At 42.2% G+C, this 17,691-nt stretch overlaps 1 protein-coding gene across 2 annotated transcripts; it reads left to right on the top strand.

The window, feature by feature from the left end:
- Positions 1 to 7,491: 7,491 nt before the first annotated feature.
- On the top strand, positions 7,492 to 11,749 carry LOC123102590 (protein DEHYDRATION-INDUCED 19 homolog 2). Of its 2 annotated transcripts, XM_044523992.1 has the most exons (5): positions 7,492 to 7,759; positions 7,860 to 8,020; positions 10,133 to 10,210; positions 10,703 to 10,965; positions 11,284 to 11,749. In XM_044523992.1, exons 1-5 carry the CDS (start codon positions 7,711 to 7,713, stop codon positions 11,384 to 11,386), a joined length of 654 nt encoding a protein of 217 aa, XP_044379927.1. In that variant the 5' UTR covers positions 7,492 to 7,710; the 3' UTR covers positions 11,387 to 11,749. The 2 variants fall into 2 exon arrangements, with proteins under 2 accessions (XP_044379927.1, XP_044379928.1); XM_044523993.1 differs by lacking the exon at positions 10,133 to 10,210.
- The last annotated feature ends 5,942 nt before the right edge of the window (positions 11,750 to 17,691 follow it).

Here is a 17,691-nt window from a genome sequence, read left to right as displayed (position 1 = left end):
GGCTGTTGATCATTGAACGAAAGGAAGTTTTGTTCATGTATATATTTCACCGAACCTACAAGGTCATACGCTTAAGGCATTAGTTCTATAGGAGCTAGGAATATGAGAAAATATTACCAAAAAAGTTTCGGTAATAAAAGAAATAGTTCGAGAGAGACTAAAAGCGCTCCGGAGTTACAAGAAGAGTTTCCAGGCATACCGGATAATACCGGGTAATTACTGGGAGCCCCCTAGGATTTATTTAGGGGCCATGGGCTAATAGAAATTGCTAAAGGCCTCATAGGGAAAAGTTAATGGGCCTTTTGGGCACATTAGTGGAGGCAATTTTGAGAAGAGGGTAGTATTGGGCAATCATTAGGGATTTAGTGCCAAACCCAACAATCTTATTAAGTTACGCCTAATTTATGCTACAAAATACCTTTGGAGGTGAATTCGACTACTTCCACTTGTCAGTCCTCCTATAGATCGGCTAGAGGGTATTAATGGGAATCATTCGAATAAAAGTGAGCAAAAAGTTCTCAAAAGGGCAAAGCCTATAATTGTGTTGAACTTTGTTTAATTTCGAGAAGAAGGTAGTAATGGGCAATTATTAGGTCAAAACCATCGCCTAGGTTTGCAAATCCAACCTATTAAACATAGCTAAATTTGTTAATTAGATGGAAGTTCAGGTCTAGTAGATTTTCTGTGATCATTACTTGAATTTTTTAACATCACAATTAATGTGAAGCATCGAAGAGAGAAACAGTTTGTACAGCTCGAAATGCAAAAAAAAAACCCAACCAAAGTTCAACAACTTGAAATGCAGAAAAAATAAAACAACTTCAATGCTCTCGTTGAGAGTTGAACTCAAGAGGGTATTAATGGTGGTAGTCTGACAATCATAGTACATGCCAAAAGTTCCTTGTCGGCTGGAGGGTATTAATGGGAATCATTCTAATAAAAGAGAGCAAAAAGTTCTCAAAAGGGCAAAGCCTATAATTGTGTTGAACTTTGTTTAATTTCGAGAGGAAGGTAGTAATGGGCAATTATTAGATCAAAACCATTGCCTAGGTTTGCAAATACGACATATTAAACATAACTCGATTTGTTAATTAGATGGAAGTTTAGATCTAGCCTATTTTCTATGATCATTACATGAAAAAAAATTAACATCACAATTAATGAGAAGCATCGAAGAGAGAAACAGTTTGAGCTTGAAATGAACAAAAATAAAACAGCTACAAAGTTCAACAGCTTGAAATGCAAAAAATTAACATCGAAAAGAAAAAAAACCCAACTAAAGTTCGATAACTTGAAATGCAAAAAATTAAAACAGTTACGAAGTTTAGATCTAGCCGATTTTCTATGATCATTACATGAAAAAAATTAACATCACAATTAATGAGAAGCATCGAAGAGAGAAACAGTTTGAGCTTGAAATGAACAAAAATAAAATAGCTACAAAGTTCGACAGCTTGAAATGCAAAAAATTAACATCGAAAAGAAAAAAAAACAACTAAAGTTCGACAGCTTGAAATGCAAAAAATTAAAACAGTTACGAAGTTTAGATCTAGCCGATTTTCTATGATCATTACATGAAAAAAAATTAACATCACAATTAATGAGAAGCATCGAAGAGAGAAACAGTTTGAGCTTGAAATGAACAAAAATAAAACAACTACAAAGTTCGACAGCTTGAAATGCAAAAAATTAACATCGAAAAGAAAAAAAACCCAACTAAAGTTCGACAGCTTGAAATGCAAAAAATTAAAACAGTTACAAAGTACTCTCAAGTTTAACTCAAGACCTCCCGCTTACTAAACGGGTGCTCTAACCAACTAAGCTACAAGGGCATTTTGTGAAAACAAAATAGTTACACACTAATATCAATACCCGTAAAAAATATGTTTTTTATTCATGTTACACAAGGGTAACAGCTTCCGTTTTTCAGAGCCATCTCTAAAACAAAGTTCGGTGTACGTGCATTATTCCTGGACCTACACAAAAAGAGAACTACTACGCCATGTGAGGATGCCGAGTTGCCATTTTCCTCACGTGCCATAAGCGTTCCCCCCCCCCCCCCCCCCCCCCCCCCCCAGTGAAACGTGTCATTAGGTGCATGTGGACAAGAACCTTTTCTTTTCCAGATAATGTGGACAAAATGGGCAGGCTGGATCCACACTGGGCTTGAGGCCGTCAGCCCATTTACAGTGCCCCGTAATTCCCACCATACTGGAGGGGGGTTTCTCGGCTAGGAAGAAGCTGGATATTGAGGAGATGCTGAAGAAGCTTCATCTGAAGGATAGTGAACTCGACGATGTTGTCTTACCAAAGGACGATTTCGCTGCTCTGAAAGAAGAGGCGCGATGGATGGCACTGGTCAAAGTTCACACCCGTAGAACTTACAGCAGGAAGTCGTTCTACTCCACGATGGATGTAGCATGGAATTTTGCACGTGAGTGGATGATCAGGCCGGTAGGAGGGGATTTGTATGTGCTTCAAGTCTCTTGCTTGGGCGACTGGAAACGTTTGACTGAAGAAGGTCCTTGGATGTTCAGGGATATGGGGCTAATCATTGAGCCTTATGATGGAATTGCAGACCCAGCTTCTGTGGTACTGGATAGGCTGGCTGTGTGGGTACAGATCCACAATATACCCCCTCTATTTCGTAAGAAGGAACTTGTGGAAGATCTGGCTGCTAGGGTGGGTATAGTACTTGCTGTAGAGATGTACGCGCCATCACTAACTGGTGCTAATTTTGTACGAGCAAGGGTTAAGATTGACATAAATTCCTCTCTCACCCGCTTTGTCTCTATAACACCCGAGGGGGAGAGGAGACAAACCTACTGTGTATTATTTGAGAAGCTCCCTAGGTTTTGTGAGGCTTGTGGAATGATTGGACATGACAGTATGATCTGCGGTGATGGGGTGCATGATCAAAGAACCTTGGAATACGGTGATTGGATGATCGCACCGTTTGAAGATTGGAGACGGCGAACCCCTGGGGCCGGTCCATGGTTTCAGAGAGGACGTAATGAAGGACGGGGGAATCGCGGCGGCCGTGGCGGGCGCAATCCTGGCAGAAACGGCGGCCGTGGGCAGAGGGCCAAGGAGCAGGAGGCTGTCCGCCAAGAGAAAGCTCCAGATAATGTGGGAACGGAAAACAGTTCAGCGGGAGAGGAGGTCAAGGATTCGGCTGAAACCGAGAAGGAGATCATCTTGCGCAAGAGGTGCCTAAGCGATGCAGGTTTGGTTACACCGGTAAAGAACTCTTCAGAATCAATTATCGTTAATGACCCTTTGGTCAGAAGGAACCTAGCTCTTGCATTGGTGGGTGATGGAAGCACGGCACAAGCTTCAAGCTCAAGTGGAGAGGGAGAGTCTGTTCCTCCTCTACCGCCAGTTTATATTTCGCCAAGAGGGAATAAGAAGAAAGCAAAAAACCAGACAACCATGACAGCGGCCTCCCAAGTGGAGGGCCGCGGGAATCAATGAGTGTAATAAGCTGGAACTGTCGAGGTTTGGGCATGTCCTCGACAGTTAGAGAATTGCGCACTTTAGTGCAAACACATGCTCCTACTGTGCTCTGTGTAGTGGAAACCCAGCTTCACAGAACTAGAGTAGAAAAATTAGCAACATTGCTTGGTTTTAAGAATGGTTTTGCAGTTAGCAGTACAGGTCGATCTGGTGGCCTGGGTATGTACTGGAATGATGATGTTAAAGTTGAAATATTACCATATTCACAGTATCACATGGATGCGATTGTAACTGGGTTGGAAGGGGGCTCATGGAGACTTACGTGTGTGTATGGGGAGGCACGCGTGGCGGAAAGACACAAAACGTGGGACATGTTGAAGTTTATAAGAGCATCTTCGGACTTGCCGTGGATGTGTATAGGGGATTTTAATGAAGTCTTACACAGACACGAGCACGTTGGAGTGTTGGAGAGAAGTTATGCCCAGATGTCTGGCTTCCGAGATATGTTGGATGTGTGTGGCCTGGCTGATCTAGGTTACAAGGGAAATTCCTGGACCTTTGAGAAGCGAGTTGCCGGGGGCAGTTTCTGTAGAGTTCGCCTGGATAGAGCCTTAGCTTCTCCGGACTGGAGTTCGAGATATCCTGACGCTACTTTGTTCCACCTTGTAGCAGCTGGATCGGATCATTGCCCAATACTACTCAGGCTTTCTGGACATGTGGAGCGGCATCCAATTGGAAAAAAGAACAAGTTGTTCAGGTACGAGGTTATGTGGGAGTCTCATGACTCTTTCTCGCCATTGTTATCTAATCTTTGGCAGGAAAAGGGAAAGGCCACCACATGTGGTGAGCTACAGCACAAGCTGGAATCCATCTCGACCAAGTTGCAGTCTTGGGAACGTGACACCTTTGGTAGTGTTAAAAGGCGAATCAGCGAACTTACCACTGAGCTGGGAAGACTGAGAGCTGATCCGATCCGGGTTGGCCCTAGTCATGCGGAGATAAAGATCAGCAACATGCTCATTGAATTACAACAGAGAGAGGAGGTGATGTGGCGCCAAAGGTCGAGGATCCAATGGTTGTCTGAAGGTGACAAGAATACAAATTTTTTTCATCTCCGTGCTAGTCAGAGAAGGAAGAAAAATCGTATTACTCGGTTGAGGAGGGAAGATGGAGAGTACACGGAGGATGAGGCAGAAATGTGTGCGCTAGCAACAGCCTTATATACTGACTTATATGGGTCCGAGGCGACTCACGGCTTGGAGGAGGTTCTAAATGTGGTACAGACCAGGGTGACACATGACATGAACGAGCTGTTGATCGCCCCTTTTGATGGAAAGGAGGTTAGGACGGCATTATTCCAGATGTTCCTGACCAAGTCTCCTGGTCCGGACGGGTACCCGGCACACTTTTTCCAGCGCCATTGGGCAGTGTGTGGGGAGGAAGTTACCATGGCAGTGCTGCGGTTACTGCGAGGTGAGGAAGATATGGCATCTATTAATCAAACCTTTTTAGTGCTGATTCCTAAAGTTGCCAGCCCGGAAGATCTTAGCCAGTTCAGACCTATAGCATTGTGCAATGTTTTATACAAAATTGCCTCAAAGGTTTTGGTGAATCGTTTGAAGATAATCCTCCCGGAGATTGTAGCAGAGGAGCAGTCGGCATTTGTTCCTGGGCGCCTTATTACAGATAACATTATTACTGCTTTTGAATGTCTACATTTTATGAAGGGAAACAAAGCAAAGAAGAACAATTTCTGTGCTCTCAAGCTGGACATGAGGAAAGCTTATGACAGAATTGAGTGGAGCTACCTACGTGCAATCATGTCCAAGCTTGGTTTTCACCAACAGTGGGTTAATATGGTAATGAGGCTTGTTTCAATAGTCTCTTTTTCCATTCTCTTCAATGGTGTGAAGTCTGAAAAGTTTGCCCCCTCCCGAGGTTTAAGACAAGGTGATCCAATATCTCCGTATTTGTTTTTGTTAGCAGCAGAGGGCTTATCAAGCCTCATAAAAGATCGTTGTGAATCATCAGCTCTTCAAGGTGTAAAAGTGGCAGAGTCGGCACCGGCGATAAGCCACTTACTGTTTGCAGATGTTTGCCTGCTGTTTTTCAAGGCAAATCTGGAGAGTGCGAATCACATTCGGGATGTTTTGGAATTATATTGTAATGCGTTAGGGCAGCGAGTAAATCTGGACAAATCGTCCATTTTCTTCAGCAAGGGGTGCTCGGAGGCATTGAGACATGATATTAAAGATTGGCTTGATGTCCACCAGGAGACACTGAATGAGAAATACCTAGGAATGCCAATTGATGTGGGGCGAGATAAAAATGGTAAACTCCAGTTCTTGAAAGACAGAATATGGAAGCGGGTGCAGGGTTGGTTTGAGAAGACATTGTCAGCAGCAGCTAAAGATGTCCTCATCAAATCTGTAGCGCAGGCGATACCCACTTACTCGATGTCATGTTTCAGGTTACCAAGAGGCTTATGCCAGGAGATCAATTCCATCCTACGTAAGTTCTGGTGGGGATGTAAAGCTGGTGAACGAAAAGCTTGTTGGGTGGCATGGTCGGATATGACAAAGCCACGGTACATGGGAGGACTAGGGTTTAGGGACATAGAATTGTTCAACCTAGCTCTTTTAGCTCGTCAAGCATGGCGGGTTCTACAATCACCAGATAGTTTGAGTGCGAGGATACTCAAAGCGAGATACTTCCCAGCAACAGAGTTCTTGCAAGCAGATTTGGGCTCGCGACCGTCGCAGGTATGGCGAGCTATCCTTGATGGGAGAGATACTCTGAAGCAAGGGATAATTAAGAGAATTGGTACGGGCGAAGCTACCGATCCATGGAATGATAACTGGCTGCCCCGAGATGGGAGACTACGACCTATTGCTTGCCTGGCGGCGCATGCCCCTTCCAGGGTGAGTGAGTTCATTGATCGTACGTCAGCAACATGGAACTGTGAGAAGCTTAAGGAGTGTTTTCCTGCCGATGGATGTGGAGGCGATTCTGAACCTCCCTTTGTCGACCAGGAACCAGCAGGACGAGTGGGCTTGGCACTATGACCGCAAAGGGGTTTTTACAGTTCGATCAGCATAGAAGATGCTTGTGCATACCAAGACAACAAGGGAAGCTTGGCTGGAGGGGTCAACTGCTTCGTCTGATACAAAAAGGTAGAAAAACAGTGGACTTCCCTTTGGCGAATCCAAGTTCCATCCAAAATAAAAGTTTTTCTATGGAGGCTAGCAAAGCACTCTCTCCCGACGAGTGATGTTCTTAAACATAGAAATATGGCAGTGGAAGATAAATGTGCAGTGTGTGGAGAAGATGACTCGTGGAAGCATTCGTTGATCGAGTGTACAATGGCTAAATGCGTTTGGGCTTTGGCATCAGTGGAGGTTGCGGAACAGGTCTCCATGACGCAGCAAGGGAATGCGAGGGACTGGATTTTTGAGCTCATTGAAAAATTACCCTCTAGTGAAATGACAGAGGTGTTTGTCTCCCTATGGGCTATCTGGCACGCAAGGCGGAAGGTAATTCATGAAAATCTATTCCAATGTCCATTATCTACTCATTGCTTCATCAGGAGTTTCATGGAAGATCTAGGTATGGTACAGAGCAAGATGAATAACAAGGTACAAGCAAGACAAGTGGAGACCAATGTCCAGCAATGGATCCCCTCACCGGCCGGCTGGACGAAGGAATTTCAGATGCAGAAACCGTTGAAGCTCTTGCGATAAGGGAGGCTCTCTCATTGGCGGACGACTTGCTTACTCGAAGAGTTAAGGTGGCTTCTGATTGCCTTAGGGTGATCAATACTATGAATGAGGACTCCAAACCAGTATATTATCACATCACACAGGAGATTAAGGCCAGAGGTATAATGTTGGCCGGTTTGTCTGGCTACTAGATCCGCCCGAGGGCTTATGTATCCCTAGAACTCTTGTGATATAATGTTTGGAGGGGTACTTTACCTTCCTCAAAAAAAAAAAAAAAATGCAACATAGCCACCCCTCCTTCCTCCCTAAGCAAAAGCGCTTCTCCCCCGTTCACCCAAATAGCTAGCCACCCACACTCTCTCTCCTCCCCCCGGCCGTGTCGGTGTGTCTCTCCCCTCCCCCCCTCCGACCCGCCGCAAAAACCCTAGCTCTAAACCCCGCTGATCGCCGCCCCCCTCCCGGCGCCCGGCGCCGCCCGGTTTGACCCCGGCCAGGCCAGGAAGCCGAAGGGCCCCTCTCTCCAGCCGGCGCCGCCATGGACATGGACACCTTCGAACGCCTCCAGGCCGAGACCAGGCTCCGCGGTTCGTGCTTCGCCACCCCAAAGATCCGATCTTGGCTCCAAATCGTGTGATTTTGAGGGTTTCCTGAGGAGGTTTTTGATGAGGTTTTGTGCTTTGGCAGATGCGCTCATGCGGCTCGAGGAGGCGGAGGAGACCGACGACGAGGAGGAGAGGGGCGCCGAGGAGGAGGAGCTGGAGTGCCCCTTCTGCGGGGAGGAGTTCGACGGCGTCGGCCTGTGCTTGCACATCGAGGACGAGCACGCGGCGGAGACCAAGGCCGGGGTAATTTCATCTCAACCTTCATAGAAAGATGTACTAACACTTAGTGGCTCTCAGGCGCATCTAGCTCAAAAATTAGGGTTTGTCGTTAATCTCTTGTGTAACATGTAGGCATTGTTTTTGTTTCTATATAGTCTCCGGGAAATGCCTGTATGTGTGTGGTGATTTTACTTGTCATTTTCATATTTTTAATTGCAAAGGTGGGAATTTGGGCCGTATGAGTTGCGCATACTCACATACTATGCATGTTTGAGATGCTTTTAGTTTTTGAGCTAAGATATTGCTGTGTACAGAGTTGGTATTTTCCTGCTGCATAGGGTTCTTCTCCTCATAATTGTATCTGATAGTGTAGAAATGTGCTTAATCTTCCTTTAGATGTTTGAGCTAGGAATTTAGAGTGCTTCTTCTGGCATACGGCGCATGTTTGAGCTGCTTTTAATTTTCACTCTCAAGGTTTGCTTGCAAGTATAGTATTTTTGGATGTTTAAGTTGCTTGCGTGTTAAGTTATAAGCTAGTTGAAGGCCTGGCTTACTTTTTTGGGCTTCATTTTTCTACTTCTGCAAGGAAGTTTGGGTGCTTTCATTTGATGTCTCCATTTGTTTCATAGTGGCATCATTAATTCATTCTTACTTGATAAGAATGCATTAGAAGATCCAACTATTTATATCTTTTCTATGTTTAGAGAAATTTGTAAGTGTATTAAGAATTGGTTGAAAGATCCACTAATGTGGAAACTGCAGGAGTAATGGCGTGCATCCGTCATAACGGAAATATTATTTATTGAGATGTGTTTCACGTGTGAAGATTAGATCCATCCAATTAATTTAGTCCATACATTATTTTTCAGTAGATACATAAAGTCGATGTGATGGCATGGCATTCATGTGGCTTAGTTGATACAATCATATAATATACTCTGAATTTGTAGTTTTTATTCACACTTGTAGTTGGTGTCTTGGTGAGATGAATTCTATGCTCTGATTGGTTGAAATCGGGAGTTAATTGTTCAGTTTAACTTTGGGAGTTTGATTGAACTGCTTTTTGTAAATATTGTGCATTATGTTATTGAGTGCTCCAGGTGCATATGTTTATACTGGATAGATCTTTGAGGACGTAGGGTTCCTCTCAATGTAATGTTTCCTGTGTGTGGCCCAAAAGTTGTAGTGATGGCTATTGCAGTTCATAGTATAATTTGAAAATCACGGTTCTATTGTTTGCAAATGCCATAAACTTCATAGCAATCTTACAAATGAAACAACAGAGCCATCCTAAGTGCGGAATCATAGTTACATGATATTGCATCATCATCACATGTCAACTTAAAATCCAACCATACAATATGCTGGATGCACTCAACTGAAATGTAGCATAAAGTAATGACTTACAATGGATTACGTCAAGATAAAAATGGATCACAATCAAATCTAGTTACAAAAGGTGTTGGATGCTCTTAATGCCAGTGGTGAGTATAAGATTTTTTTTCTGCAAAACTGTGTACAACATCAAGACTAAATAGTGCACACTTTGCATTGGTCGCACTTCCATGTTTTATACAGCGTGGATAAGAGGAATTTGTGGTCTGAGCTGTCAATATTTTACACTTTCCGGATTAAGTCTAGTGGTTCTGATTTTCTTGGATTTACTCGTGTCTGGGTAAGTGACCAATTAGGGTCTGTAGAACTAATTTTGCAGTGCAATGTGCAGTGGCTGCTATTTTTTCTTTATATCTTGTAGTGTGTACTAGTGCCGCTATAGTAGTTGTAGGCTTGTAGCAGCGATGCTTCGCTTGTGCATGTGGCCTTTTAAAATAGTGTTTAGGCAATGGAACTGCAGTAGCTTCTATTCCTATTATTTCTTTATGAAATATGTGGATTTAAGGATTGCTAAGATAACTTTTGTGTTCCATGTGTAGTTGATTATTGATAGTGTGGATAGGATTTATGTATTTTATCACTTCGCTTGCATGTTGTGATATAAGAAATATTTGGAAATGTTCAAGTAAATTCCAACATCTATTGTTAGATTGTTGTGGAAACAACTATGCCCATCCACAAATAAGTCAGACATGATCAGTTTTGTCTGCTTACTGGTTATTTTTCATTTTGTTCCTTTAGGTGTGCCCTATATGCACAGATAGAGTTGGGATGGACTTGGTTGGGCACATGACCTCAGAGCATCCCAGTTTCTTCAAGGTATCATTAGTTTCAACAAGCATCATTATTCATCAGTCAGTTATTATATATAACTGAAACTGCATGGAATAGGTTGCTGTTATTGTTCAATCATGATCTGCAATTAGGAAAATGAGATCATTAAAGTATTCGAGTTCTGAACCTCTTCAACAAAATCAACATGCATGAAATAAACTAGTTAACCACCGCCAGGAAGATGGCCAAATGGCACATTGTAGAGGATTGGGGAGCAGAACATAGGTTTGGAAGGACGAACGGCGAAGATAATAGATTAGCTTTCTCTTGTGCTTGATTGATTGTAGATTATTAACCTCCTGTGCTTGATTGATACTTGATACATGCAATGACCCTCATACAGCACTAACTTGAGTAATCTGGTCCCTTCTCTAATATGAAGTATTTCCTATTTGAATAACTCTCATGCCTGTTTTAATAATATTCCATATTTATTTGGATATTATCTAATCCTATGTTCATGCTTGTAACATGCAGGGCAGGTGGAGGAACCAGCGAGTTTCATCTGGATCACCTTCTTCAATGTATTCCGCATTGAAAAAGGATGCGGCGCACATACAATACCGCTATGGTGGATCCTCTCGTGCCACCTCGCTCAACACAGTGCCTGATCCTCTACTCTCCTCCTTTGTCGGTAGCTTCATTGATGATGATGCAGATTCACCAAAAGATGCACAAGAAGAGTTATTGGAAAAAGTTATTGAGAAAAGTGATCCCTCGGAGCAGAAAGCAGAAGAAAGGTATTGAAAGTCATTTGCAACTTGCACGCTTCATTCACTTATATGACGCTACACCAACAGTTTGGTGTCATTTTGATATGCAATTGCTTGAGAAATCCATAGTCGGTCACTAAAAACCTGTCACTGAGGGCGGTTCATGAAGTCATTTTTCACTTTAAGCAGGCTATATGAAACATGTCTGCTAAATAGTAGTAATATCGTATGAACTAGTTTCACTTTGATGAACAGTAATATCTTATGAACTAGTTTCATTTTGATAATCATGGATTGTAATTTCTGCATGGTGGTGTGCTGATTATGGCTTTTTTTGTTGGACAGTGCTGAGGAGCCTTTGCTCCCTGAGGAGAAGGAGGAGAGAACCAAGAGGAGCCAGTTTGTGCAGGGGCTGGTGCTGTCCCTGATGTTTGATGACATCTTGTGAAGAATGTCTTGTTCCGAAAATTGATTGAGAAGGCAGCTCTTGCTTCGCCAGACAGTTGTATACCTTAGCGCAAGTTGCTACCTTTCACCCAGTTGCCATTAAAAACAGATGGCGGCTTTGTTGTGCGATGTTAAGAAGGATGAATGTTGTGAATATGGATGTTGGTTAGTATGCGCGTCGGTTGGTGTCGCATGAACAATAAGATAGTATATATAGGTCTGGTAATTTGATGAGATGTTGTCGGGGGGCTCCCGCGGGCGGCCCTGGTTGTATGTATGATTGGGAGGCCTAGTGACTTCTGAAATAATTCATCCTATTTATTTTCGGACATGAAATGCCTATTCATTCTAGGTTGGCTGATCATATGCTCTGTTCTACCCTCCATCCTCATTGGTGCGTTTTTATTTGCTGCAAGATCATTAGTCAGGGTGCTTGTCTTATGAAATCAGTTCTCCACCGAATAATGTTTTGATTTAATTTTCCATAAACTAAAGATTTTCCAAGCCATGTGTAGAAAAAAGGGAAATGTAACAGTACAGTAATATATTTTCATTCAGCTTAGTCTGATGATATTTGGATGCTAATTCTTGTGGGAACATCGATTTTGGGAGCCGTGGCCCGTGGGAACGAAGGCGCGGGGGAAGACTTTGGCTCTAGACTCGTATAGTAACCCAACCTTCCTTACGTGTTCCGAACGCGTCAAGAGCTATTTTTTTATGGTTTATTTACACGTATGTGGCTTGCAAAGTCTTAGATCGTTCGAACCTTTCCTAGGCCATTGTAAAGATCAGGGAACGTCACATCCTTCCTCTTCGCTTTGTGGTGAGGAAGTGCTTACATCTCAATTAATTCAAAACATAGTTGAAGTCCTACGAGGTCCTGAAAAAAAAAAAGATTGTAAGTAGCTGAAATCAGAAGAACAAGAGTTGCAAACCAATGGATATTTATTTATTTTCCTCTGTAATTTTTTTTGCAATGACCTCCATAATTGTATTCACTAGCTTTTCACACACCTAAGAACATCTCCAATAGATGGTCCAAATTTTGACGGTCCAAAATCGGAGATGTAAATTTTGGACCGCCAAAAAGTGCGTTTTGGAGCTCCGAAAAAAGACCAACTCCAAAAGATGGTCCAAATTCATGGTCCAAAAGAGCAACTCCAATAGGTGGTCCAAATTCATGGTCCAAAACCTTGGGGAATTCCGTCGAACACCTTGTGCGCGTGGTGGAAGAAGATGGCCGCCGGTTGGATTGGCTGTTGCGGACGGCGGCGGTGATAAGAAATGAGGTAGGAGGCCGACCAAGAGGAGCTCGACGGGCGGCGAAGACTAGTTCGGCGGACGGCGAAGACTAGTTCGGCAGCCGGGCGGAGGGCTTGGTGCGGCGGTCGTGCGGCCGGGCAACGGCCGTGGACAGGCTCACGACCGACGGGAGGAGGTCGGCGGCAGCCTATAAGACCCGGCGGAGGCCTACCGCGGCAGCCGGACCGCCGGAGGGGCCGAATCCCGCGCCGGCTGCCACCCGATTCGGCGGCGTCCGGGCGGCGGCGGGCAGGCGACGGGGGCGACGACGGCGGGGATGTGGGATGGTGGCGGCGCCGACGGCGAGGTTTTGGACGGTCGCGGTGGCGGATTCCGGCTGGCTGTTCTTCGGGCGGGCGGACGGGCGCGGGCGGGAAAGGAAATGAAGTGGCGGTTGAGCGTTCGCGGGCGGCGGCTGGTTTTGGACCAGATGCATCTCGTGATGTATATTTGCACCGCGAGGTGTTGTATTTTACATCATGAGAAGGCCGCGGTCCAATTTTTTTTGCATATAAACCGTCTATTGAAGCAACGTTTTTTGCTCCAGACGGTCCTAAAATTAAATATTTTTATATATGAACCATCTATTAAAGATGCTCTTATAGGATCACCCTCGCCATCACAAGGTTACTGACAGTTGACAGCTGTATATGGATTTTCTGATCTCGGTCACATACTCCTTTCTTTACGGGTATGTCCACGGAGGGGCGAGGAGATGCACTCCTTATTTTGGATTTTCGGAAACTCTGTTCCAAGTTACAAGAAAGTTAAAAAATGATCGAACAACTAGTATATATTCCCTCCGTCCCATAATATAAGAGCGTTTTTCACACTGCACCAGTGTAAAAAATACTTTTATATTATGAGACAAAGGGAGTACCATTTTAACATTTTTCACAGAGAAAAGTGACAATTTTCACAAAACATTACTCATACATGTAATGATCAATCATTTGTACATGTGATTTTTTTTCAAACTTTCTGAATCACCAGTTACTTTGTAAAATCAATCTAAACTTTGGTCCATGATGGGCATAGATGTACACATATCAAATGTAGTGTGTGAGCTGTTGGATGAAAAATAGAGGGAGAATGTCTGGTTGGAGATGAGCTGCTAGCACATTGAAAATTTTGTATTACATCAAAATCAACATGCAGTCCACCTCTCCCTCTCCCATCATTAAATTTAAGTATCTAATATATTTTTTATCCAAACACAAAAGGTCATATAATTGGAAGAATGTCTACTTATGGAATAGACTTGACTATTGTATGTGTCTTGACAAGATCATCAAAAAGTGAATTAATATGGTTTCAATTTCTTTCATTTTTGCTTTTTTAACCTGCATGGAACATCTATAAAGTTTTGAAATGCGTATAATTGAGTTCATTGTGGTTGCATGTTTTCACCGAGGTTTCATACCAACTTAAGTTGGCTTTTATTGTTGTTTGAGTTTTTTTAGTTTCCACCAAACCTCATCTTATGCTTTTGAAACATTTTTGTTGACTTTATTAAACCGTTGGGGAACCTCGATTAAACCATGATGAAGAGGAGTTGCCTAATGAATAACTGAAACCTAATTAAAAAAACTCCAATTAAACCTTTGTGAAGTCAGAATGAAACTGAAATGTGGTACATGACCTCAAATCACCATAACTGTAATTAAACCACAATGAAAGCTAGATCGCATGTTGATTTTCATTAAATAAAAGGTTTTTACTTTTCAAAATATACCGGCATCCAAAGTTGTGATTTAATCCATTACATCACTTTTTTTTCCAACAATCCAAACCCAAGGGTAAAGATACCACAATTTCACCAGGCACGCTCTCCATTCGCAAGCACACTTTTAGGTAAAGACAAGAGAAATTGCTCACAAGATTGTTAGATGTTTCCAACAGAATTTTTTTGGTAAGCCACTTGTCATGTCCTCTTAAATTTGAGCACATACATACAATATTCCATACTGATGATATTTTCAACATCCCCTCATATCAGTTACACACAACACTACATATAAATCATGCGGTTATAGTACTCGTAAGCTGCCTATTTTTAGCCATCATCATTTATGACTATAACTTACAAATGATATTCATGCAACGATGAGAAATGTTTGCAGGTTGTGTGTAACGATGCTACAATTTGTCAACAGGTTACAAACGTGCACTTTCCTCTTCCATTACATGAATAAAGTTCATATGCAATATTTTCTGTAGACAACCGAGGTTAGTCTACTATAGATACTCGACATGTCGTGTGACAAAACTGCTAACACAATCACAAAACTACTCATAGATACAACATCAAAAGTCTTAGTACACCAAATTGTCATGTGTAATGTCATGTATAAAGTCATCACTAGCTATAATCTTGTCTAACAGACTTAAAGATCAGATTCATTATTATATTCACCAAACTCAAGATTTCATTCAAGGGCGTAGAGTCGCAAATACGATATATTTTTAGAAAATTAACCATATCATTATTGCTCAAGAACAACTCTCGTCCTAGAATCTACATGTTTGTATGTGAGCGGTAAACTTTGTGAAAGCCGTTGATATTGTTTAATAGGGCTTCATTGTTAGGGTTTTGGCACGTAAAGGGTTGCATGGTCTTTTTATCAATCCTATTTATGAATGCATGCCCCCAGCTACTTTTGTGGTTAATATTAATGGCTAACATTTTAGTCAGTTTCTAGTACTTGAGGTATTGGACAATGTTATCCTCTTCCGTCGTATCCTTTCATCCTTTCATTTATGAACTTGTCGCTCTCTCTTTAGGATGCCTTGAAAAGAGGAAGAATCTTTGGGGTATCTCCTTGGGGTCCACTTATCCTCCTATTAATTATTTGACTCTTGTGGATTATCTCATCGTTTGCGGGCGTTGCTATGAATCAAAATGACTTCAGCAATTTCAAGGTAACACTAGTTTTGTTGTCCCTCTTGTTAAACTCCTAACTAGAATAAACCCACTATCATATTAGTAAAAACAGTAATTACCGCAACAAATATTTTTCCGCGGCTTGATATGGACCCACTTTCTATACATCTAGGCCATCCCCTTATTGTACCAAGAAAAAAATACATCTGATGCCTATGAGTTCCTGGTTGGTAATTCAAATATAATTTGACTGGCTATAAATCAGTTAGATTATCTATGGCAGAATGACTTTAATAGATCTTTTTCTCTTCCATTCCAGAGTACTACATGCAAAATATTTTTTTTAAAGCCAATGGTAAATTTGTCGGTTCGGAAAATTGTCGATACCCTCCGTAGGGTGGCTAACGCGGCCGGAAGTACCAAATAGAAAACCCCACTAAGCAGGCTAATTGGTCTATTATTGATAATCCATTTAGTAATCAAATTGATATTTCTTATAAAACTCACCATATATTTCATATCCGTATTACAACAACCAGGATTTCATAATTGAATTACATCAAATAGCTTCAGCACTCAGTTACACCATATAGGCATATAGCTAGCTATGCCATTACTCAACAGCACCAAGTTTCACATGCAACATCGAAAACCTTTGGAAAGTATCATCATACACAATAAATAGACAAATGAATCTCATTTGGGAAACTGCAGAAGAGGAAGGGAAATATTGAGCCTTCAGTAATGTTGAATGCCCTTGCAATTTTATGCCAGTGGCTATGGATAATTGCCCGCCCAACCTTCGTCCTCTTGGGGAAGACTTCAATATTGTATTGTGGGTGATGAATGGATACCTTCCTCGCTCTTGACCATTCTGGTGGTTTGAGAGGTAATCATCGGTGAACTGCTTTGGAAAGGACTGAAAAAAGATATGCATAAATAGTTGTTCTAAATTTTGAAATGACACAAAGGGAAAAACAAGGTAAAAGAGTTAGTACCATCCTATAGTTGACTAGTGTCTTCTTCATTGTGTAAACAAAGATCTTGTTGTTATTCATCGCAAGTTTCTTTATCGTAACAATCCTTCTGAGTTTCTTGACTTGATTGATATTGATGGACATCTCATTTCCACATATGCAAAATGGGTCGAACAATGGGTCTAAACCTCTGACAGCAGGACCTACATGTGCAAGACCAAATTATTAAAAACATAAATATTAGAATGATTTCTGTAACTGCATAATGATGTGATATTAGCCAAAGGACCATGCATGTACAAACCTCAATGGTAAACCTCATTGCCTCCCATTGTTTCCCTGCAACACATAAAAGGCAGGTCTTAATCAGGTTAAGTGAGAGTTGGCATACTATCAATAGAATATGTTAATGAAAAATAGACAAATTGCAGATCCAACAGATTAACTCGACCTAGACCAATCTCATGCCAATGGCGATGAGGCAAATCACAGAGCAACCAAGCTGCTACACACCAATGCCGAAGACCTCTAGAACACTACGAAGACCCAAGGATAACACAGACCCTGCTAAACAACTTGGAAATAGAGCAATTTCATATGTTTCTTGTGTATTTAGTACAACCAAACTCGATTTATTTCTCACGTGCATAACAATACAAAACTGTACCCACAACAAATGAACATAAGATTGCAAAATTTAACCAAGCATTTTAACTGGACAACAAAACAAATGAACCAAACAGTTAACTGAGCACCACATTGCAGAATAGAACATATACTAGAAGATAAGATAGTTAACCAAACCAACAATGCTTGATAACTACTAGGAAATGTAGCAATTATTAGGCCAAATTGTATTTTAAAGTAGCTAACCGAGTGGCGGCGTTGATGGTGGCCTCGAAAGCGAGGCGCGCATCCAAGATCTGGCGGTCGGCACACATGGCAGCCATCGCGACCTCATCCGCGTGTGCGGCCGCAATATGCTTCTCCGCTGCCAGATGCTACTTCTTGAGCTTGCATTGTTTTTTTCCTTTGAAGAGGAAAGGGTGATGCAGCAAAGTAGAGATAAGTAATTCCCTTAGTTAAGAACTAAGGTATCAATCCGTAGGAGGCACAAGCAATTCCCCAATATATGCACCTGCA

This window comes from Triticum aestivum, chromosome 5A, assembly GCF_018294505.1.
Source record: "Triticum aestivum cultivar Chinese Spring chromosome 5A, IWGSC CS RefSeq v2.1, whole genome shotgun sequence".
Taxonomy (NCBI): Eukaryota; Viridiplantae; Streptophyta; class Magnoliopsida; order Poales; family Poaceae; genus Triticum; species Triticum aestivum.
The sequence above is the reverse complement of the archived record's forward strand: the minus strand, read 5'-3'. Positions and strand labels throughout refer to the sequence as shown.